This window comes from Nelumbo lutea, chromosome 4, assembly GCF_056320005.1.
Source record: "Nelumbo lutea isolate HS-2025 chromosome 4, American lotus-T2T, whole genome shotgun sequence".
Lineage (NCBI taxonomy): Eukaryota > Viridiplantae > Streptophyta > Magnoliopsida > Proteales > Nelumbonaceae > Nelumbo > Nelumbo lutea.
In genome coordinates this window covers 14,701,476-14,722,615 of record NC_142687.1, presented here as the reverse complement: position 1 = coordinate 14,722,615, position 21,140 = coordinate 14,701,476, and the positions used below count along the sequence as shown (strand labels likewise).

General features: G+C 37.2%; 1 protein-coding gene and 1 long non-coding RNA gene across 7 annotated transcripts; one reads left to right on the top strand and one right to left on the bottom strand.

The window, feature by feature from the left end:
* The first annotated feature begins 1,656 nt into the window (after window positions 1-1,656).
* LOC148854090 (tRNA (Ile)-lysidine synthase) lies at window positions 1,657-16,198 on the top strand. Of its 2 annotated transcripts, none has more exons than XM_088984816.1 (4): window positions 1,657-2,506; window positions 3,979-4,092; window positions 4,271-4,561; window positions 15,592-16,198. In XM_088984816.1, exons 1-4 carry the CDS (start codon window positions 1,967-1,969, stop codon window positions 15,835-15,837), a joined length of 1,191 nt encoding a protein of 396 aa, XP_088840942.1. In that variant the 5' UTR covers window positions 1,657-1,966; the 3' UTR covers window positions 15,838-16,198. The 2 variants fall into 2 exon arrangements, with proteins under 2 accessions (XP_088840942.1, XP_088840943.1); XM_088984817.1 differs by having other exon boundaries at window positions 1,761-2,506; window positions 15,579-16,198.
* LOC148854089 (uncharacterized) lies at window positions 12,832-20,166 on the bottom strand. Of its 5 annotated transcripts, none has more exons than XR_016112966.1 (5): window positions 19,855-20,131; window positions 19,598-19,740; window positions 17,768-17,824; window positions 17,135-17,235; window positions 12,832-12,968 (listed from the first exon to the last, which is right to left on the bottom strand). It is a non-coding gene; the product is annotated as an uncharacterized LOC148854089 (long non-coding RNA). The 5 variants fall into 5 exon arrangements; XR_016112967.1 differs by lacking the exon at window positions 12,832-12,968 and adding an exon at window positions 16,579-16,725; XR_016112964.1 differs by lacking the exon at window positions 12,832-12,968 and adding an exon at window positions 17,440-17,524 and having other exon boundaries at window positions 17,031-17,235; window positions 17,616-17,824.
* Between the last annotated feature and the right edge of the window lie 974 nt (window positions 20,167-21,140).

Below are 21,140 nucleotides of genomic sequence, written 5' to 3'. Positions count from 1 at the left end.
GAAATTTCTTAGTTGGATCTTGGATGGCTGTCTTGGCGTTTATAGCTCATCTCCCGCTTAGACTGAAGCTCAAGCAGTTCTTGAGGGGCTTTTGCTTGCTAAATCCGTGACTATGGGTTCATTTACATTGGGAGTGATGCCATTGTGTTGCGTACTTCAGACTTATAGAGCTACTGTGGAATATTCGTCTTATCATTCAGGATTGTCCAAAGCTCCTTGCCGAATTTATTTCTTCTGTGCCTCATTTTACATGTCGATCTTGTAATAGACTGGCCCATATAGGGGTGTCAATTTGAACGGATTTGGTTTAATCCCATGCAGTCCAATATGAATTCATTATAGATGGACCAGGTCCAATTCAATCCAATCTAATGAATATTATGAACCATTTTGGACCAGTCCAATCTATTCAAATTGGTTTTAATTTAGATTGGATCCAATGCAAATTTGGTCCACTGACACCTGTATTATTATCTTTTATTGAATTTATCCATTTCAATATGTCTTATTGGGCCGTCCAATCCGTTTAAATAAATTAATTTTGATTTGGACGAGTCCAATCCAAAACCAATCTATTGGTACCCTTACCCTGATCGATCACCCTATACTTTGAATGAAATTTGCCTCAAGGTTTCAAAAAGAAAAACCATATTTTAATTAAAGACTCATAAACTCAGTTTGGAAATAATACAAAAACAAATATGTACAGTACAAATGATATAAAATAAAATAAAATACAAGATTTTGTACTCTACAATTTTGTATTTATTTTCCTTCCAAACTAAGCCACAAGTTCAATTCTCATCGAAATTATTTTCCATTTTATCAGTAATATATAATATCCAGACCATTTTGATTCATTTGATTAATAAAATATAATATTTTGTCATTTTTAATCAGATTTATTATCAAAATCCAATTTGAGTTCAAATATCAATAGATATGATACGGCCCATGGACCAAATCTAATACGGCCCAAATCTAATAGATTACAGCCCTAGGCATGATAAGTAGAGAAAATATGGATGACAGCCCAATCTAAGCCCAAGAGAAGTACTTTGGAAGTCAGCCCAGCCTAATTTGGCCTAAAGCTTGGGCTGGGTCAGTTAACTTGCAGGGTATAGTTTGGCCCATGGGCCAACCCTAGTTGGGATGGCATGGGCCTATTAATCACGAACTCAATATCATGGAAAGGAAAATTACCCACCACAGGTCCACAGACCACAGACCTCAGTGTCGGATTCAACCAATGGTTTTGTGGCGTGTGGGGTATAGAGGTGAGTATTTGGTTTATTTGGTTAAAAATTGAATTGATTAAATTGAAATTTTAGAAATCGAATTAAAAAAATACCAATGAAAAATAAAATAATTGAAACCAAAATTTTTGTTGTTTTCGGTTATTTCAGTTAAAATCAAATTTTAATAATACATTCTATATTATATATATATTATAACATATAATATATTATATATTATGAAATATATATTCTGATATTAATATATTAATATATAAATATATAATATATTATATATTATATGTTAGATATTATATATTATATATTATATATTAAAATTATATTTGTTCAATTAATCGAATTTATAATTTTAAAAACCGAAACCGAAATATTTAAAAATCAAATTAACTAAAAACCAAACAAACGAAACTCAAATTTTCGATTGGTGTTTCCATTTTAACCGAATAACGCTCATTCCTAAACGTATAATATAATACAAGGTGGGATGCGGTGTAAAATAGATTCCAATCGGACGAAGAAAAAAGGCATTCCCTCACGAAGGTGGCGCCCTTCACCTTCAGGCGGCCGAGAAACATCAAAAGAGGAGGAAAAGGGGCGAAATCCGAGATCGGAACTCGAGAGTCCAAATTCCGAATAGAAGGAAGCGACAGGAAACGGAACAGAAAGGGCGGTCGTCGTCGTTTTTGATCAATCGATATTCGAATTACGAGATGGTGGCGATCTCACTGTACAGAGGGAACCTGCACAGGGTGCCCGACGTCCCTCGGCGATGGCTCATGCCAATCCCTCGCATTTCCCTCAAAGATTTCAGGATTCTCCTCCGCAAACGGGAGAAAGCTCTGTCTCGCATCTCCAGCACCACCGCCCCCACTAGCTCAAATCCCAACCCTAACCCTGATTTCAAACAAGAGGAAGGCGTTGGAGACAGTGGCTGTTCCAAACAAAACGGGAGGAAGCTCTGTCTCGCTTCTGAGCCCCAATCCCAGCCAACCATCGCCAGGAATTCTGAAGATGCGCCATCCCAGCATGGAACAGTTGAACACGCCAAAGATCATAATGAAGCAGACTGCGATCCTCGTGCTGAGCAATCCAGAGAACTCGGTGGCTCTATTTCGTCTTATGCCACAAACACTGTCGTCCCAGAGAGCGCCTGTGCTCCAAAAGATGGTGGCGGCGGTAGCGTAAGCGGCCGTATCCCCAAGGATTTACAAGAAGAGAAGCCGGTGGACTCGGTCCAACCCTTCATGGAGGTAAGGAGTACGTATACAAGAATATCTATGGTTTCGAACACAAATACATATAATTGTCAGGCCAATTTAGACCACCACATACATTAATTTGTTTCGGGGTTGGAGGTTTATTGGTCTCACCGATATCTTCTGTTTTTTGCTACATAATTTGCTGGTTCGATGAACGTAATCAATCCTAAGGAACTAGAAAATTAGTTGTTTATAGGATATCCCAGTGGCAGTTTGAGAGTCGATTCATTAGCATCTGTGTTAGAGAGAGTTATATTGCACTCAAGTTTGATGAAAAAGAAAATGCAGTTTGGTGCAGCATGCTTTCATTCAATGAAGTGATAAACTCTTCTGGAATTGAGTGGTTGTGAGTGATCGCAAAGAATAAATCAAAATAAGTATTATAGAATAAAGAAAAACCGAAAACTATTAAGGAAAGAATTTAAACCTGTCGCCAAAACAATCCATTTTCATTGCATCTAGAAAGTTGAGCTCAATCACCCTTAGGGTAATTTTGCATGGACATGATTGCAGGAGTCAGAGTTCAAATTTGTAAGCTGAAAAGATATGAATTTTAAGACTTCTGTAGGCAAAAATAAATAAATAAGTAAATAATGAATATGGATGTTAATTTATATTAAACAATAAAAAAAAAGTAAAAGAAAAAGTAATCTGCAAGTTACAAGTGCTTTTCCTACTTAGAATTGTCTTTGCAACATCAAATCAAAGTGATATTCATGATCCTTGCTTATTCATCATGGCTCTGCTTCCTTTTTCTTCTCAAAAACATGTTTTCCTCCTAATTCGTTCTCTCTATTTGTCAATCTTCAAAGTGGACTTTCCCTGACTTTAGTAGCAAATTGAAGCATCCTAGTAGCTACTATTTCTTGCTTTAAAGAATTTTGGATATAGTTGAAGTTTCCCGTTTTTCCAATAAATTACCTTTTATTTATTATTTATTATTTATTTTTTGGGAGGGAGGGGGGGGGGAGGCACATGAGAATGCCTAGGGAGGATAAATGATGGTGGCCTAGTAAGAACAATCATCAATCACCAACTGACTCATATACTGTTCTCTACTCCAATTATCATCTGTCCTTTTGCATGCATTTACACAGGCAATTCTCCATTGCATAGCTGTCATGGATCAAATCCATGAACTTGCGTATATTCTCCTTCATAAACCACTTTCTTTCAGCATGCAAGCTATAGAAAGATCCTTGTGTTGAGCATGAAGCATTACATTGTTTCTATTATGGATTCAGTCTAGGTCATGACCACATGTGATATGATCAAGCCAGAGTACTATGCTATATTTGTCTGTGATATGCTACATTTCTACTTTAGAAGTTGCTAAACTAACATTACATGGATGTTGATTTTGTGAGGAATTAAATGGGCATGCACAATATTTCCTTTTTTGTTTATTTTTCCTGTATTCATTTTGCCTCTGTACTAATTGTTCATCATATCTTACATGCCAGGTAAGCAAGAATGTGGATGTAATGAGTGACAAAGAGAAAAGAAAAGCTGAGCTTGAGGAGAAATTGCAAGTTTTAAACGAAAAGAAGCATAATCTAGTACAAATGCTAAAGCAGGTAAGCTTTATTTCATTTTTCTTCTTGACCATCTATAGGAAGAGACTTTTGTAAAATAGTGCTGCTTTTCTAAAGATAGTTTTTGACTTCCTGTACTTTGCAATATGATATCTATTCAAAGTAATATTAATTTGTAGAATGTTAACTACTAAGCACTAGATTTCTCAATTTCCTGCAGATTTTAAATGTAGAGGAGGAAATGAAGAAAAGGAACAGTATACAAGCATCAATGCTTCGCCCTTCTGCTCCTCTTCAAGTTGATGGTACAATTGACTTGGGATCCATCACTAGAAATGCTGTTCCTAGGATAAGCTCTGAGGGTAATTTCAGTGGTGATCTAGAAGGGGAAGCAGAAGACATCTCTAATCCTAATACACATGGCCGCCATCTGCAACGCATGCGTAGCACTTCTCCATCTTCAGCTTCTCCACTTAGAAGGCCCACATATAGCTCTTCTCAACATAATGCGGTGTGTATACTATTTAGTTCTTGCAAAATGAAATGTTTCCACTGATCCTGATGCTTCTCATAATCCCATTACATATGAAGCACATGTATCATGGAATATGAACAAAGCTATTATATGCCTATTAGAAAATATAGAAAGTAAAACAACAGGTTGTGAATACAATCAATTAGAGAACAAAATAGATTCTGCTATCCCACCCAACCCTTGAACCTCAATTTACATATCCCTCGAAAACCTTTTAAATCATCTGATTTCATTTCTGAAGCACCAAGTTGTCTTCATCATCTCTACCAAAAAAAAGTTGTCTTCATCCTTTCTAATACACATCTCCTTAGCTTTTTGCACCCCAATAGTTGCTGCCCTCCTCTCTACCCTCACTGAACTTCCTTGTATCGGCCTTAATACATTGCACTAATACTTCCATTTTTCACCTTTTATTACTCCCTCAACACCAGATGGCCCCGGGTTGCCCATTCTGCTACCATCAAAATTTCATTTCCACCATCCTCTACCAGGGGCTGTCCACTCTTTAATAGTTTTTTGTTTTTTTGGAAGAAGAAAGTGCAACTGGCCCCCAATTTCTGAGTATGTCACCAAGCGTAAAGTCTGAAAGCAATTTCATTGTCCTCACCCGGGGAAGCACAAGAGAAACTTCCATCAAGGTTTGGAGCCCACAGACGTTTGTCCCCATTAGACCCATCAAAACCAGCCTTCCAACCATTTCAGAAGATTAGTAACAAGAGGAAATTCAGTTTCTCTTAGATTTCTCCTAAAACCCAAATTGCAATCTAGCCCAAAAAGTGAGGTAGAAGCCTAGAAGGGATAACAAAGTCAAAGATGGGCTTACCCTTCAAGGTTAGGGATAGTATGGAGAGAGGGAAACAAATCTTTCACCCAAACCAAGTATCTTCCCAAACTTAATTTTGTTACCAAAGGAAAGGTCATACCTAGTGTGCATAAGAAACAAAAGAAGAGCACCAGATATGACTTTCCAAAGTGAAGGGTAACTCCATGCCGTAATCCAGCATCCCATCCTTGTCTGAGAGCCCATGAATGCAAGTTATCAATCTCAATTGGGAATCTCCACAACCATTTCTAAAGGAGGCTATATTCTGTTTTAGTAATACTACCTATTCCCTATCCCCTGTCCTCTTTTCTTCTTGTTTCTACTTCCTACCTAACCAAATGATCATTCTTTCCCTCCCCAGGTTCCCAAAGGAATTCTCTCATCAATTTCTTTATACTTTTAACAATCATGTAAGGCATCTTGAACACAAGGAGGTAATACACGAGAAGATTGGCCAAAGTGGACTTAATCAAAGTTAACCTACCCTCAAGATAGATATAATTCCTACTCTAGATATTTTTTTTGATCAGAAACGATAACTTTCATTAGAGATAAATTAACCTGAAATACAGAATTCAACCCTTATTAGAAAAGGTTGATCAATAAACATCAAACATTACAGAACTGCCCAAAAAAGACTCTCCCTTACAGTCCCTTGTTTTGCTAGGGCGTCAACAAAACCATTTTCTGATCTCCTTACCCACTTGAACCAAACACCCACCTCCCTTGTTATGCTAAGAATTTCCCTTATCAGCTGTCTATATTGCCAAATTCCCAGCTGCCCTGATTGCATCCACCCAATTACCAACTTGGAGTCTCCCTCTATCTCAATCTGCTGTAGCCCCAACTGTTTGGCCAGTTTTACACCTTGATGTAGTGCCAAGATTTCCGCTCTTAAGGAATCTCCAACTCCTATTGGACCTGAAAACAAAGCCATTATCTTGCCTTCATTATCTCTGAAAACACCTCCTATACCAGATGGGCTTGGATTACCTATAGAGCTTCCATCAAAGTTCAGTTTCACCCTTTGTTGTGCTGGTGGGGACCAAACTTCCTGTATCATAGCTTTGGAAGTAGTAGTAGATGCCACAATACCCCAACTTCTATAAATGTCTTCAACTGAGAAATCTTTAAAAAGATCACAGGATTTCAACCAATGGATAAGCTTAGTAGTTATTCCTTCCACAACCTCTTCCTTGGATCTACATCTGCCTTTAAAGATCCTATTGTTTCTTTCCTCCCACACTGACTACAATACAGCAGTTCTAGTGGCTCCCCACATAATCCTTCCACGAACCGTTGGTTGCCTGTAAAAAGTCAGATCAAAGAGGTTCACCATGCTTGAGGAGGGAGTCCACCTACAGCCAAAGAGAGAAGAGAACCAAGACCAAAAGAACACAAAGGGACATGAGATTAGTAAATGTGAAATTGTCTCACCAGAACCCAAGCAGAGGCAACAAACATGGGGGGAGAAGCACATGTATGGCCTCTTTTTCTGCAATAAATCCAAGGTGTTGATTTTTTGGAGTGCCACTTCCCAACAAAAGGCCTGAATTTTAGGGGAGTACAGGGCTACCCCACACCTCCTTTGAAGGAAAGTTCCCTACAAGGTTAGAGATCTGAAGCAAAATGTTATAGAAAGAAGAGCAATTGAAAAAACCAGAAGGTGTAGGTTTCCAAATTCTGCTATCTCTACAGGACCGATCAAGAAAGACTTCCCCTAACTGAGTGATCAAATCTTCAACCATCCCCATTTCAGAATCCCTTAGACCTCTTCTCAAGCCCAAATCCCAGGAGTTATCAACAAACACCGAACATATCACTTTCCTTCTAATTCCTACTCTAGATGGCTAATCTAGTAATCTCTTTTCCACTTTCTACATTACTGGGTTCCGACTATTAGATATACGGTTTGCACAAAGGGGAGACCTAAATAATTCATTGGCTACTCACCACAAGCACACCCCAAGGCTTCTGCCCAATGCCTTAGTTCATCTTCCCCTATATTTATTCTTGCTATCATGCTTTTAGGCTTTAGTCCAATTGACCTTCAAATTGGAGATTCTTCAAGCAACTTCACCATTAGTTTTAAGTTCTCCAACCAAATTCTATTCTCCCCATCACAAAAGATAATGATATCATCTGCAAATTGCATGTGTGTCACTACGATTCTATCCCTTCCAACACTCCACCCTTTGAACAACTGCATTCTTTCTTCCCTTGAGATTCATCTACTTAATACATCTACCCTTGATATATTATATACTTGTCATAGTTTTAATTTATTGTGTAGGTATAGCCTGAGATAATAGTTTTAAGAAATTATATTCAACCTCCATAATATCATAATTTGGCATCTAGACCTGGAAGGCAGCTAATAACTAAATTGCTTCTGAATGTCAAAAAGCAATTTAACAGAATTCAACGGATCTTGGGGGACTAGAAAATTGGCTTAGTGACTTCAACGGTTCAACCATTGCTATATTTTTTGGTTTCCCTCTCTGAATTATTAATAATAGTATAGTTTTTGCTTGAGGACTAGAAGGCAACGCGCAAGCTTGCTCACATCCAAAAGAGATTATATCAACACTTAAAAATCATAGGCCAATATATTTTAAATTATAATTTTGTGCATGAGAAAACCTCTTTTGATTGGAGGGGTTCCCTTTATATATTGTATGGGTTTCATTTTTCTTGCCTTGATTGAATAAGAAATGAAAAGAGTATTTACCTTGAGGATGGGATGGGGATCCCCAAGGTCACAAGATATCACCATGGTTGTCATAGTGACACCTAAGCAACAAGGTACCCTTGGAAGGTCGCCTTGCCCAAGTGCCTACATATTTTTGTATAAGTCACTAAATAGTATTTTTATATTTTTATTTACGATATTTATAATATTACAAAAGATATTTTTATGTTTTGGAGGGTGGACCTTGATGCAATGGTTGAGTTGCTCCATTGCAACCTAGGTGACCAAGGTTCAAATCTTGGATACAGCCTCTCTGTGTATATTTAGGGGTAAGGCTGCATGCATCTGTCCCTCCCCAAACCCCAAGATTTTGAGGAGGGTTTATAATATTTTTATAATTCGTATACTGGTTACTTTTATAATTTTCTTATTTGTTTTGGAATCAACACACAAGTTAGTTATGTAGTCTTTAACCCTTTAAGATTTCAACCAATACTGGCACAGAACAGAACAAAATGACAAAACAGGATTCATGTAGCCAACATCATATAGTTGGAACCAAGGTTCAAAATATCAATACACTCCGATATGCCAGAAGGGGTGTATCAATACTTTAAACCTTGTGCTTTTTTTTTAGTTTATTTTTCAAAATTTCAGGCTGGGCCTTTTTCTATGTATTTTAATTATTAAAAAAAAGGTTTCTTCAAAACACCTTTAAATAAGTGTATTGACAGGTAAAATATACGACATGATATGCCAAATACAGGTTGTATCATATTGAAATTTTAAACCTTGGTTGGGACGCCTTTTTTTTTTAAGATAGATAATAGACCAAATCCTCATTGCAAGTGAGTGTGTGGAGTTTAAAAAGAGGAGAAAGGAAAAAGGGCTAGTGTAGTGTTTTAAAAGGTGCACCTGCGCACGCCTGGTGCGCCTTGCGCCTCAGCCCATGCCCCTCGAGGCAAGCCCAAACAAGTCTATGTTAGGGTTTTCGAAGCTCTGAGAACCCCCTATTTGCTTATGTTGCTCATTCATCCATTGCAATAAAATATCTTCTTAAAAGGCAATGAAAGTTGTAAAATCATTATTTTTTATGTGAGAAATAAGAATTTCAAACCCTAACATAGACTTGTTCGGGCGTGCTACAAAGGCGACTCATAGAATCAAGAACGCAATATGTTTTACATCACATTAACTACTTGAAGCAATGCAATTAAGGATAAAAAGAGATTGTGGGTTTTACATGCTTGAAAATGCTTTATATGTTTGCTTTTATTTTTAAATTTTCATTTAAATACACTTTACACGCTATGCTTATGTATTTTAATTTTAGATAATAGGTTTTTTAAATCATTTATTTTAAATTTTAAGTTTACATTTTTATTAACATTATGTTTAATATTTAAAAAAAATTAGAATTTTTTGACTCTTTTTTTTTATTTTTTACCTTTTTTTTTGTAATTTTGCGCCTTTCTTAAAAAGGCGCGCACCTTGCCTTGCGCCTTGCGCCTTGCACCTAAGGCACAAATTGGCCCTTGTGCTTTTAAAACACTGGGCTAGTGTGTAAGTTGGACTTGGAGAAAGCCTATGATTTGGTGGGCTGGGATTTTCTTCTAGAAATCTTAAGATTGAGAGGCTTTGGAGAGAGGTGGTGTAAATGGATATAGGATTGTATATCCTCCTATCATTATTCCATATTGCTCATTGGAGTTGCCAAAGACTTCTTTCCAGCTAAAAGGGGCCTTCAACAAGGTGACCCCCTATCTTCATTCCTCTTCACTCTAGTAGCAGATGTGTTTAGTGATCTGATATCAAGGGCTGATGCGAACAACATGTTACGAGGTTAGAGAGTTGGGGGGAAGGATGTGGTGGTTACCCATATGCAGTTTGTAGATGATATTGTTATCTTTTGTGAAGGTGAAAGGGAGGAAATGATTAATCTACAAAGGTTGGTAACACACTTTTTGAAAAGGTCCCCAATCTCAGAGTAAACTGGAGCAAAAGTTGTGTAGTAAGGTTAAATAAAGAGAGAGGGGAGGTAGAAAGCCTAGCTAGATTGCTCGGTTGTGAGATAGGAGATTGGCCTTTACAGTACCTTGGACTCCCCTTGGGGGGGGGGGAACTCGAGTTCTAATAACTTTTGGGGTCTGGTAGTGGAAAGGTTCAAAAAAATGGATCATTTGGTAAAGTAGGAGGTGGTGTCAAAGAGTAAGGGTAGTGGAGGCTTAGGGATAGGAAACATCAAGCTAAGGAATTTGGCACTGTTGGGTAAATGGTTGTGGAGGTATCCTTTGGAACAAGAGAACTTATGGCACACTGTAATTGCAAGCATTCCTAGGGTAACACAAGCTTCTCCTTGGAAAGAAATTCACAGTTTGCTACCTTCTTTGATTCTTTCCTTTCGCTGGTTAGGTTTGATGCTTGTGCTGGTAACAAAGTATGTTTCTGGGAGGATGTCTGGCTTGGGGACACTCCTGGGACCTAGGGTTAAGGGAATCTAAAATGGGCATAGTAGATGATCTTATCTCCCTTCTTGGTACTGTTTTCTTGGATCCTTCTTGTTAGGATAGTAGAATTTGGCCGGTTCCCCCTTTTGGCTCCTTTACTTTTGCATCTTTTTTCTTCGCCCTCCTTCATTGCTCGGACCCAGTAGGTTCTTTTCCTACATAGGAAGTTTTGTGTAATCCTGTACCCCCCAAAATAAGAGCCTTTTGCTGAGAGGTGGTGCTCCAAAAAATCATTACTTTGGACAATTTACAAAAAAGGAGGCCGAATCATTGCCTCTCTCCTCATGCTTGTTGCCTTTGCTTGGGAAATGGTGAGACAATTACACCTTTTACTATCTTTTCCCTTTGCTTCTTTTTTGTGGAATTGGTTTTCTTCCTTATTTGGTTGTAGGTGGACCCCTCCCTTGGATGTGGCAAGCCTTTTTAACCCAAGCTTCTTCTTACTATCAAAGAAAAGGGGTAAAATGATGTGGAGGGCATAGTTTTCAAGGCACCAAGGCAAGGCTAGGCGACTAGATCCTAGGGTAGTTCCCTAGGTACCATAACCTTTTTTTTTTTTATAATTATTCATGATTTTCATAAGAAAAGTATATATTTTATATTAAAGTATAGAAAATCGACATATTCATGAGAAGAAAAGGAAGAAGGAAAATAAAATTCAAAAAATATAGGGGCTGAACCCTTATTTTTGTTATAGGAAAAGAAGAAAATAAAAAGTATTGTAGTAGTAGTAGAAGAAGAAGAAGAAGAAGAAGAAGAAGAAGAATAAGAAGAATATATGGAAGATGAAAATATGTTGATTAGATAAAATTTTTAGTCTCCCTTATTGGTTCAGGTTTTTAAGTCTTTGAGGGTTCAATACAGCATTTAGCAATGTTTGTGTTGATTAAACTCTAATAAATAAGAAAATAATAAAAAGAAGTTAGTATATAAACACACAAAATGATTATTTTAGTTTAATAATGTCTATTTTTTAATTATAATCTAAAAAAAGAATGAGTAAAGAAGTTTTTTATAGTAGGAAGTAGAGAACTGTTAGGCGATTAGGCGAAGCGAGCCTCAAAGGGTGCCTTGTCACCTAGGCGTCGCCTTGACAACTATGATGGAGGGCAACAAAAGCAATCACTCTTTGGTCTTTATGGGAGGAAAGAAATAACAGAATTTTCCAAGGGGTACAAAAATCAACAGAACAAATCATTGACTGTGTAGCCATCAAAGTTATACACTGGTTGAAAGTTAGTGACTTATTCAAGGACTTTTCAGTGGATGATATACTCAGGGGGTGGTCAGCTGTAGCAAATTCCTCAACCAGACAGCTTGTATTTCAGCCTTGTTGGACACCTGGAGCACAACAAAGGGTAAAATTAAACTTTGATGGAAGCTCTTTGGGTAATCCAGGACCCTCTGGAGCTGGGGGAGTTTTCAGGGATGGGGAGGGCAGAATGGTGGCACTATATTCTGGTCCCATAGGAGTGGGAGACTCTCTGAGAGCTGAAATTTTGGCTCTCCTACAAGGCCTGAGATTTGCCAAGCAATGGGGATTTCAGAACTTTGAAGCGGAAGGGGATTCAAAATTGTTAATAGGGTGGCTGCAGACAAAAAGTTTGGGTGTATGGACTTTTAGACAACAAATAAGGGAAATGATTTGCTTGGCAAGGGATGCCGGGGTATTATTCAAATGGGTAAGGAGGTCAACCAACTCTGGCAGATAGTAAGTAGGGGACCTTCAGGGAAATTATCTTTTGGGCTGTATTGTAATTCTTGAAGCTGATTGGTGTCAACACTCAGATTTTTAGTGGTTGACAGTGTACGATGTTTAACTGATATTTTTAATGAAAGATACTGTTTCCAATAAAAAAAGGCTTAGATGATGATGATGATGATGATATCAATAATAATAATAACAACAATAACAATAACAATAAGGAAATCAAATACAAAGGAAAACCCTGTACAATGAAATTCTGTACCAGGGAGGAAGCAGACCCAATACACCCCACCTGAAACACAAAACAACTATATATTTCTTACAAAAAGAGAATATTGATAAAAAAATGAACTTGTGTGTTTATCTCTAAATAGAGAGTGATTTGCCAACCATGAAGACAACATTCCCAAAATCTTATTGAACACTTCTTTTGTTCTCTGCACCCTTCAACATTTCTGCTATTTCTTTCACACCATGTTGCCCAGAAAACTGCTGAGGCATTGCTTCAAGCTACTTTTCCAGCTTTGCTTAGCCCCCTTACATGCCAAGTTTCTAAGAATTCTTTCACACTAGCCGGGAAACACAATTTCACTCCAAAATGCTGCAGTAGTCTCAATGTTTTAAAAGTGCAAGGCGCAGGAGTCAATTTGTGCCTGAGGTGCAAGGCGGAAGGCGAGGCATGCGCCTTATTAAGCAAGGTGCAAAAAATAAAAAAAAGCTAAAAAATAAAAAATGTCAAAAAATAAAAAAGGCAAAAAATTCAAAAAAGTATAAACTTAAATTTTAAAATAAATGTTTTAGAAAACCTATTATCTAAAATTAAAATACATAAATGTAACATTTTAAGCATATTCAAATGAGAATTTAAAAATAAAATCAAATATATAAAACATTTTCAAGCATATAAAACCCATAATCTCTTTTTTTCTAAATTGCATTACTTGAAGTAGCTAATGTGATGTAAAACATATTACATTCCTGATTCTATGAGCTGCCTTTGCGCCATGCCCCTCGAGGCAAGCCCAAACAAGTCCATGTTAGGTCTTAAATTCTTAGTTCTCACACAAAAATAATGGTTTTATAGTTTTAATTGATTTTTAAGAAGATATATTAGGATGAATGAATGAACAACACTACCAAATAGGGGGTTCTCAAAAGGCGCATGCCTGAGATGAGGCGCAAGGCACACCAGGCGTGCACCTAGGACCTGGGTAAGGTGCCTACCCTAAAATGTGCCTCGCTTGTGCGAGGTGTGCCTTTTTAAATCAGTCTTACCCAAATCCAGTAGACGAGATCACAATGGAGCAACAGATGTTCATGCTTATTTCTTTTTATTTTCTTTTCTGTTAGGGTTCAATCAGCACACATGTTGGTGTGTGCTGTCTTGAACCCTCAAAGATTTCAATACCTTAACCAATAAGCAAGGAAGAATTTGAAATTCTGTCTAATTAAACAAGGAGATGTGGCAATAACAGAATTTTTGGCAGCTGTTTTTGGAGTTCAGAAAGCCAAAGAGTTGGGCTTTGAAAGGTTAGTTATTTAAGGTGACTCCAAAATAGTTGTGGACTGGCTAAAGAAGGGGGAAGGAGTATCTTGGCACCTAAGGAATGATCTTAGGCAGTTCAAATGGCTCTCTAGGGACATGTTTATTCAAGTTAACTGGGTTAGAACATCCACCAATAATTTGGCAGATGGTCTAGCTAAGCAAGGGGTACAGAGACAAACTATGTTTTGGCTTTTGGGCTCAGTTGTATTTAGACACCTAGTGTCTACTTGTATCTTTCACAACTTCTTGTTCTGCTTTCTTATAATTTTAATAAAATCATTTCTGAGTTACTGATAAAAAAACGTAAAATCCTGTCCAATCAACTCTTAATCATCATCATCATATTCTTTTCTTTCCACCCATTTGCCAGCCCCTTTATTTTCTAAATTTTCTTTTCTTTCTTTTTTTTTTTTCTCATAAATATGTTGATTTTCTATGTTTTAATATTAAGCTTATACCTTTTTATGAAGGTTATAGATAGCTATCAATGAAAGATGGTTGCTGGCTGCTTGGAACCTAGGGAGTTACTCTTGGATTCATGGTTTCTATGTAAAAAAATTCCATCACTAGGCAACTAGGCAACAAGGTGCCCCACTATTGGCTTATACCTTTTTATGAAGGTTATAGATAGCTATCAATGAAAGACGGTTGCTGGTTGCTTGGAACCTAGGGAGTTACTCTTGGATTCATGGTTTCTATGTAAAAAAATTCCATCACTAGGCAACTAGGCAACAAGGTGCCCCCCTATTGGCTATTGCCTATCTTCACGTTGGCACTTTGAATATGATGAGGTTTATACTTATTTCATGAGGATTATGGTAATTACTAGTCAAAGACTACTGCTGCTACTATAGAACATCGGGAATTACCTTAGGGTTATAATTTTTTATTATAAGAAAAAACCCATTGCCTAGGCAACTAAGTGGCAAGGCACCCCTTCCCCCGTTGCATTGGTTCACCTTGGTGCCTTGAAAACTATGGAGATCACCTAGAAATCACATAAACCTTAAGAGAAGTGGCATTTCTTTGGATAACCATAAAATTACCATTCAAAGGAAAAATAGGACAAGAGAGTTCACAGAAAAGGAGGATAACCAACCTAACTTCTCTTAAAAGAAGTTTATGCCCAAGACGCCATCTCATGGGCTAAACTATTCCTAGATTAAGGAATATAATTAAAACCAGCCACTGTTAATTGCCTCTATTTGAAAATAACTAATTAGTAAATCCATAATACAATGCCCCAGAGATCCTATTAACTCTTGTAGCCTGTTCAATTAAGTTCTTCGCAATCATTTTCATTATACTTGTTATTTCAAATTTTCAATATTTATCTTTAATATCACTAAAGCATATAATGTATAACTTTTAACCAAATCTTCTAACATTATTGTTCCAAACTCGGACATTGTTTTCCGGTGTTTTCTGGCTGATGCTTTATTTTAATTATAAATTAGTTGCATGGTTGCATTAGCTAGCATTTCATGATATTTCGTGTTTAGTAGTATCAATACTATAACTTCTTACGCAACTATATTTTATTGTGTTTGTAATATATGATTTGACCTTACCTGATGGTAAACATACCAACCCCAAAGCATACCAATCCCACAAAGTACCAAGCATTCTTTACCTTGTGACATTTATCCTTGTCACAGTTGAAAAACAAGGTATTTGCAGCTTTGATCTAGGAGGTATGTATTAACTTCTGGTTAAGTTACATGCTGCAGATTCCACATACAAGTCGAGGAAGTTTTGGAACTGCTGGGCATGCTCAGACCACAACTGCCACACCGATGGCTGTTACAGCCAGTCCATCACGTTTTGCTCCTACTGGACACCCAGGTCATCCTGCAAATCTACCCCCAGTATCTGTGTATGGAACCCACTATAGTGCCTCTTCTCCTTCCCCTGCAGCATCAGGGGGCACATCAGTCTTTAGAGATTCTCGTTTGACAAGTCCTTCATGGAGTTAGAGATGACTCTGCCCATCAGCCACACTCCATGGTGACATTACTGACTTCAAACACCATGGGATCAGTGATAAGGGTGTTGTGGAGAAAGAGCTCAGCAGAATCCAGATGGAGAAATGGTAGTCTTCGATAAAAAAAGGTAGTCTTTTAGATGTTTAGTGGGACATAATGTTCTTTTTCATTGTAATCATCTTTTTTACAGTTCTAAGATCTTTGTAACATACACTTCTTTGTCTTCCTTTGATCTTTTACCTCTTCTTAGCTTTTTGCATTTTTGTACAGAAACCTCCCTATGTCGATGTCTGTAAATGACTAATTACCTGGTGTTGATTTAATTTTATGGAATTTTCCACTAACTTTCACACTTTTGGCATAATTTTAATGAATAGACATGCACTTACAAAAATAAGATCCCCTTGGTGGTATTGTGGCATTTTCAAAGGATGTATTAAGTAGGCTACTTTAAATTTGAAGTCAGAGTTCAATGCTTTCTTTTATGTAAAAATAAGATCTTTTGACAATCATTATATGGCCAAATTTTATAGACATGTTGGTATAATTGCAAGCACTTGAGCTAGTTATTACACACAATCGGTCTCATACAGATAAGGATTAGACTATTTTTATAGCAATTGAATTCGGGGAAGATGGAATTCATCGTGCAAATTATCCAGCGTGAAATTCTGTCAGAGTAATTTGAAATTTTGAATTTTGTCTGCCTTGATCGAACATGAAACTACTATGAAACTGAAGCAGGAGTGAAAAGTACACTGTATTTTCTACAATCCAGGAGCCTTACATACGAAATCTGTTTCACTCTCTTGTGGAATATTACACACTATAGCCCTGGCGCATCTGATTCAGCACAGCAGCAAGGCAGCTCATAAGCACCTATACAGATCCTCACTTGGGGTGTCAGTGAATTGAATTGGAATCGAAATCTTTTGGAATCACAGTCAGAATGGTCTATTCCCAGTCTGTTTGGTTCATACAGGTTGGTATAGGATTTCATTGCCCAGGGAAGGGAGGGAATGACCATTCCCCTAAATGGGGGCCGTTCCGCCAGGAATGAAAATGGGATTCCGATTCCGTCTAACCAAACAGTAGGAATAGAAATGGCCCATTCTAATTTTGATTCTAGATCTCTATTCCCTTAAACCAAATGGGTCCTTAAATTAGTTAGTATGAACCATGAAGTTTAATTTAACGATCTTAACCATTCAATACTACGTAATACATAGGGCGGTTAGGATCATCTAAGCAACTTGACTCTCAGAGAGGAAGATCTCCAACATCATACCCATTGATACGTATCTTTCCACCTCCTTTTTGCTAAATGTTGTAATTTCTTCTTGTCCTTCCAGTTCCAGCACAATGCACCACGCCAGAAGCTTTTCTGTCCTGGCATTAGTTCAGTTCAAATCATGAACAAAGTGATTAGATAAGTATACGTACAGAGATATTAAAGCTCTTTACAAAGACAGAAAAGTTGAAGAAATAAGGTGCTTGAAATAATCTTCTTGACAGGAATCCCCACGATGGGTAGTAGAAATATAAAAAACGAATAAGATTTTATATGGTTTGTTTATGGGTGTGCATAAAGACCACAAATTAGTGACATATGGTCCAGAAAAGTGCTCATCCAAGGAGATGGGACGTATTCAGATACTTGCTGCCAAAGAGATCTCCCCTGCAAAAGTTTACATGCTCAAATGATTATAACCATCGGCACCACTGAATACTTTAGGGAAGATAGCAGAGCAAAGGATAGCAGTGGTTACAGTTATTTGAACCGACTTCTGCATAGTGTTGTGACACATCATCAAATTTTAGCTTCTAATTGAAATTTTGTTCAAGGATGAATAACCCAATATGATCTTGAATGTTTCAACAGTCAATCAAATAACTAATATCATCCCTCTCAGGCTCTGACCTCTGCATTCATATTCATCAGAGCATCCCGAATCTTCCGTAAAATTATCTTCATGTCCTGCATTTAAAAATGCATGCCTGAAATACATAATTTTCAACAGAACTTTATTATATGATTAAATTAAAATCGAAAATAAAGGCTAAAGCTCCAATCTTAAAACCAAGTCTTTTCTCTGCAAGCAAATTCTCTATAATCACATCCTGTATTTACAGTCTGAGCTAACTTCTCTGCAAGCAATTTAATGAGGATCCAAGCAAACCAATAAATCCTTTCTCTACGGATGAAACCTTGTCAAAGTTATTATTCAATTCAACCACTAGAAAAGTGGGGAAAGTTGGGTATGAAATTATTGTACCAGAAAAGAAATACGAAAAAGAGATGCAACAGTCAGAAAGGTCAATTCCACTGAAGTTTGGCTAAAGCATACATGTGTAAACAGATCGGATTTTGTCCTCACAACACTTGCATCTGTGTATTGGGAACATCTCCATACTTATATTTTTATTCATGGGAAGTTCCCAATGCACGGCTGAAAGGGTTGTGAGGACAAAATCTGAATTCTTATTAACAATAAGGGGCTTTCTTTTTCTGGATTTTGAGAAGGGAGAAAGTTGGTCAATGGGAACCAATCCCAGGTTCTTTTTTCATATTTATGTGAGGACCAGGGAAAGTTTATTTTCCTGGGGGTAAATAACCTTCCCACCTTGGGGGAAAGTTGCCAACACTTGAATGGGACAAAAATGCCCCTTGTAAGAATGAATTTTTATGGCTAAAATAGTCATTGTGTTATTTGCATGAGAAATAAAAGAACATGGATAAATGCCTACTTCCTCTTTTTCACTCACAAGCTGCTTTATATTGTCCATTGCCTACCTGATGGAAATAGATTACTTTTCTACCAATTCAAATAATAAGTGAACAAGTAGCTTCCTTAAAGAATTGTGAGTTTTCTATCTCTCAATTCAACAGAATATCTCATCTCATGAGTCCTGGAAAATAATATAAAATATGTGAATGGCATATCATTTTATTTGGGAGCCTGGAGTACATTTCCTGATAAACCAAGCCTTGGAAACCAGGACATAACAATGCAAACTGCAAGGTATTTTAGACAATAGCTTTAACACAACAGAACTTGTAAATCTGGAGCAAATTTGCTCTTAGTTTAAGGACAAAAAAATAAAAAAAAACCGATAGACATGCAATCCTTGGTAAACAGGATTCAGTAAGCTGCAGTAAATCCAAACTCTCATAGAGATGATGAGTAACCAAGGAATATCCCTTGGCTGGATGTATAGGAAGTACTGGTACAATGAGTTGCCGAAATTCAAGAAACTTCTTAACAATTTAAGCCATACTTAAGACACCATTGACTTCAACATCTAGTTGAAACAATGAAAAAATGTAGAAAAACAACTGAAAACGAAGGTCTAGTTCAACCTTTTCTTTTCTCTCTACAAGACTGTAATTCTATGGGTAAAAGATCATTATTTACACACTATTTTCCACAACCATCCAGGCTTTTCTTGTACCATATGCAGGTATTAATTATCTTCCCTGTTACAGAGGACTGCTGAAAATTTCGAACTAGCACTTTGACTTCACCCATACCAGAAAAAGAAACGGCTTAATCAGAAACACATAACAATAGCACGGCAAAGCTTTACTTATTATCTAGGCTCTAGCAAATGGTCTGAACATTTAAATTCCTAGGTGGAACTAATTTTGGACATAGGAGGTTCTCTATAACCCTGTCACCCATGCTTTTGATGAGTGTGCTAGCCATTTTATAGACTCTAATCATACCGTTTCCATCAATCAGGCACGAACCTGAGATTTTCTCGTAAAAACCGTGGCTCTACCCTGATAAGATTTATGAAACTCTTCCTTGATTGAAACAAGCTGTCAATTGTTCCCTGCTGCTCATTGTGCTTGTTTTCCAACAAGTCATTGCCATCTCGAAGGTAATTCACCTAAAAAGATGCAGAGTCGTGAGCATTAATTATTAACAAGGGACGGAAGTACTAGTCTGGAAAGTAAAAACCAAAAAGAAACTGAAAGCTTATGATGGACGGTATTTTACTGACCCTCCATTCAAGCTTTTTCTGCAATTCAACAGACGAAGTTAACTCAGGCTGTAATTCCTGTAACTTTTCCAGCGAATTCTTCTTGTTTTGATTTTGCTTCTGGATTTAATTATCGACAAAGACAAGATTATTAAGAAGGATACAAGTACCGTTCAAAAGAAATTGGCGGGAAGGTGAAGCCGTGAAGGAATGGAATGAGAACCTGGACCAAATTTCCTGTAATTTGCGGGAGAAAGAAAAAGATTAGAAAGAAGAATCGAGTAGAGTGAAGGGAGGGAGCGGAAAGAGGGTGAGAGAGGCGACGTTTAAGTCTTTTACGCTATTAGTTTGGAAAGAGTACAAATACAAATATATACTGTACAAATACACGCAAAGTAGTTCAAAATGCAAGGTTTTGCACTGTCCATATTTGTATTTGTACAGCCTAAATTAAACCCGGATGACCTTAATAGGAGGGAGTTACTCATCCGAGACAAATTGGGAAGCTGCCTAATTCATCCATGAAGCAACTCAAAGTGGAATTGACTTTGGTCACACTCCAAATGCTAAAAACAGGGGATATGTTCCCAATGCACATGGGGATGGGCTGTGGCGCGCTCTGTGGGAAGCCCATCCTAATTACTATAAAATTATAGAAAATGAATGAAAATGACACTGATTTTCATAATGGTGAATATGGAGACATCCCAGACTCACAAAGTTCTTTTTTTTTTTTTTTTAAATGGTATTAGATCCAAAAGGGTTAAAAATCCAGTTGGGATATCCTGCCAACAAAACATCTTTCAACCCCTACCAACTTAATCTAATACAGCACATCTCATCATGAGACAGGGATGTACCATAAAAGTGGGATCTACCAGACTCACAAAGTTCTTTTCTTTTTTTTTTAAATGGTATTAGATCCTAAAGAGTTAAAAATCCAGTTGGGATATCCTGCCAACAAAACATCTTTCAACCCCTACCAGCTTAATCTAATACAGCACATCTCATCATGAGACAGGGATCTACCATAAAAGTGGGATTCACTATGTATGAGATGTGTGGAATCAAATCATGTTGGTAGGCCGTTGGAACGTACTCTGTTGGCAGGTGATCTGGACTCTTAAAAATCACTTGTTAGTTGTTAATTGTTACACTTATACTATAATGGTGTTTTTGGTTTGTTGGCAAATAAGAGAGAAACAAACAATTCAACGAAAGTTTTCAAAGAATTTTGTGAAATTACTTAGGCATCATTTGTTTGCAAAGCAAACCTGACTTGGATACAAATTTTGCACCTGATCTCA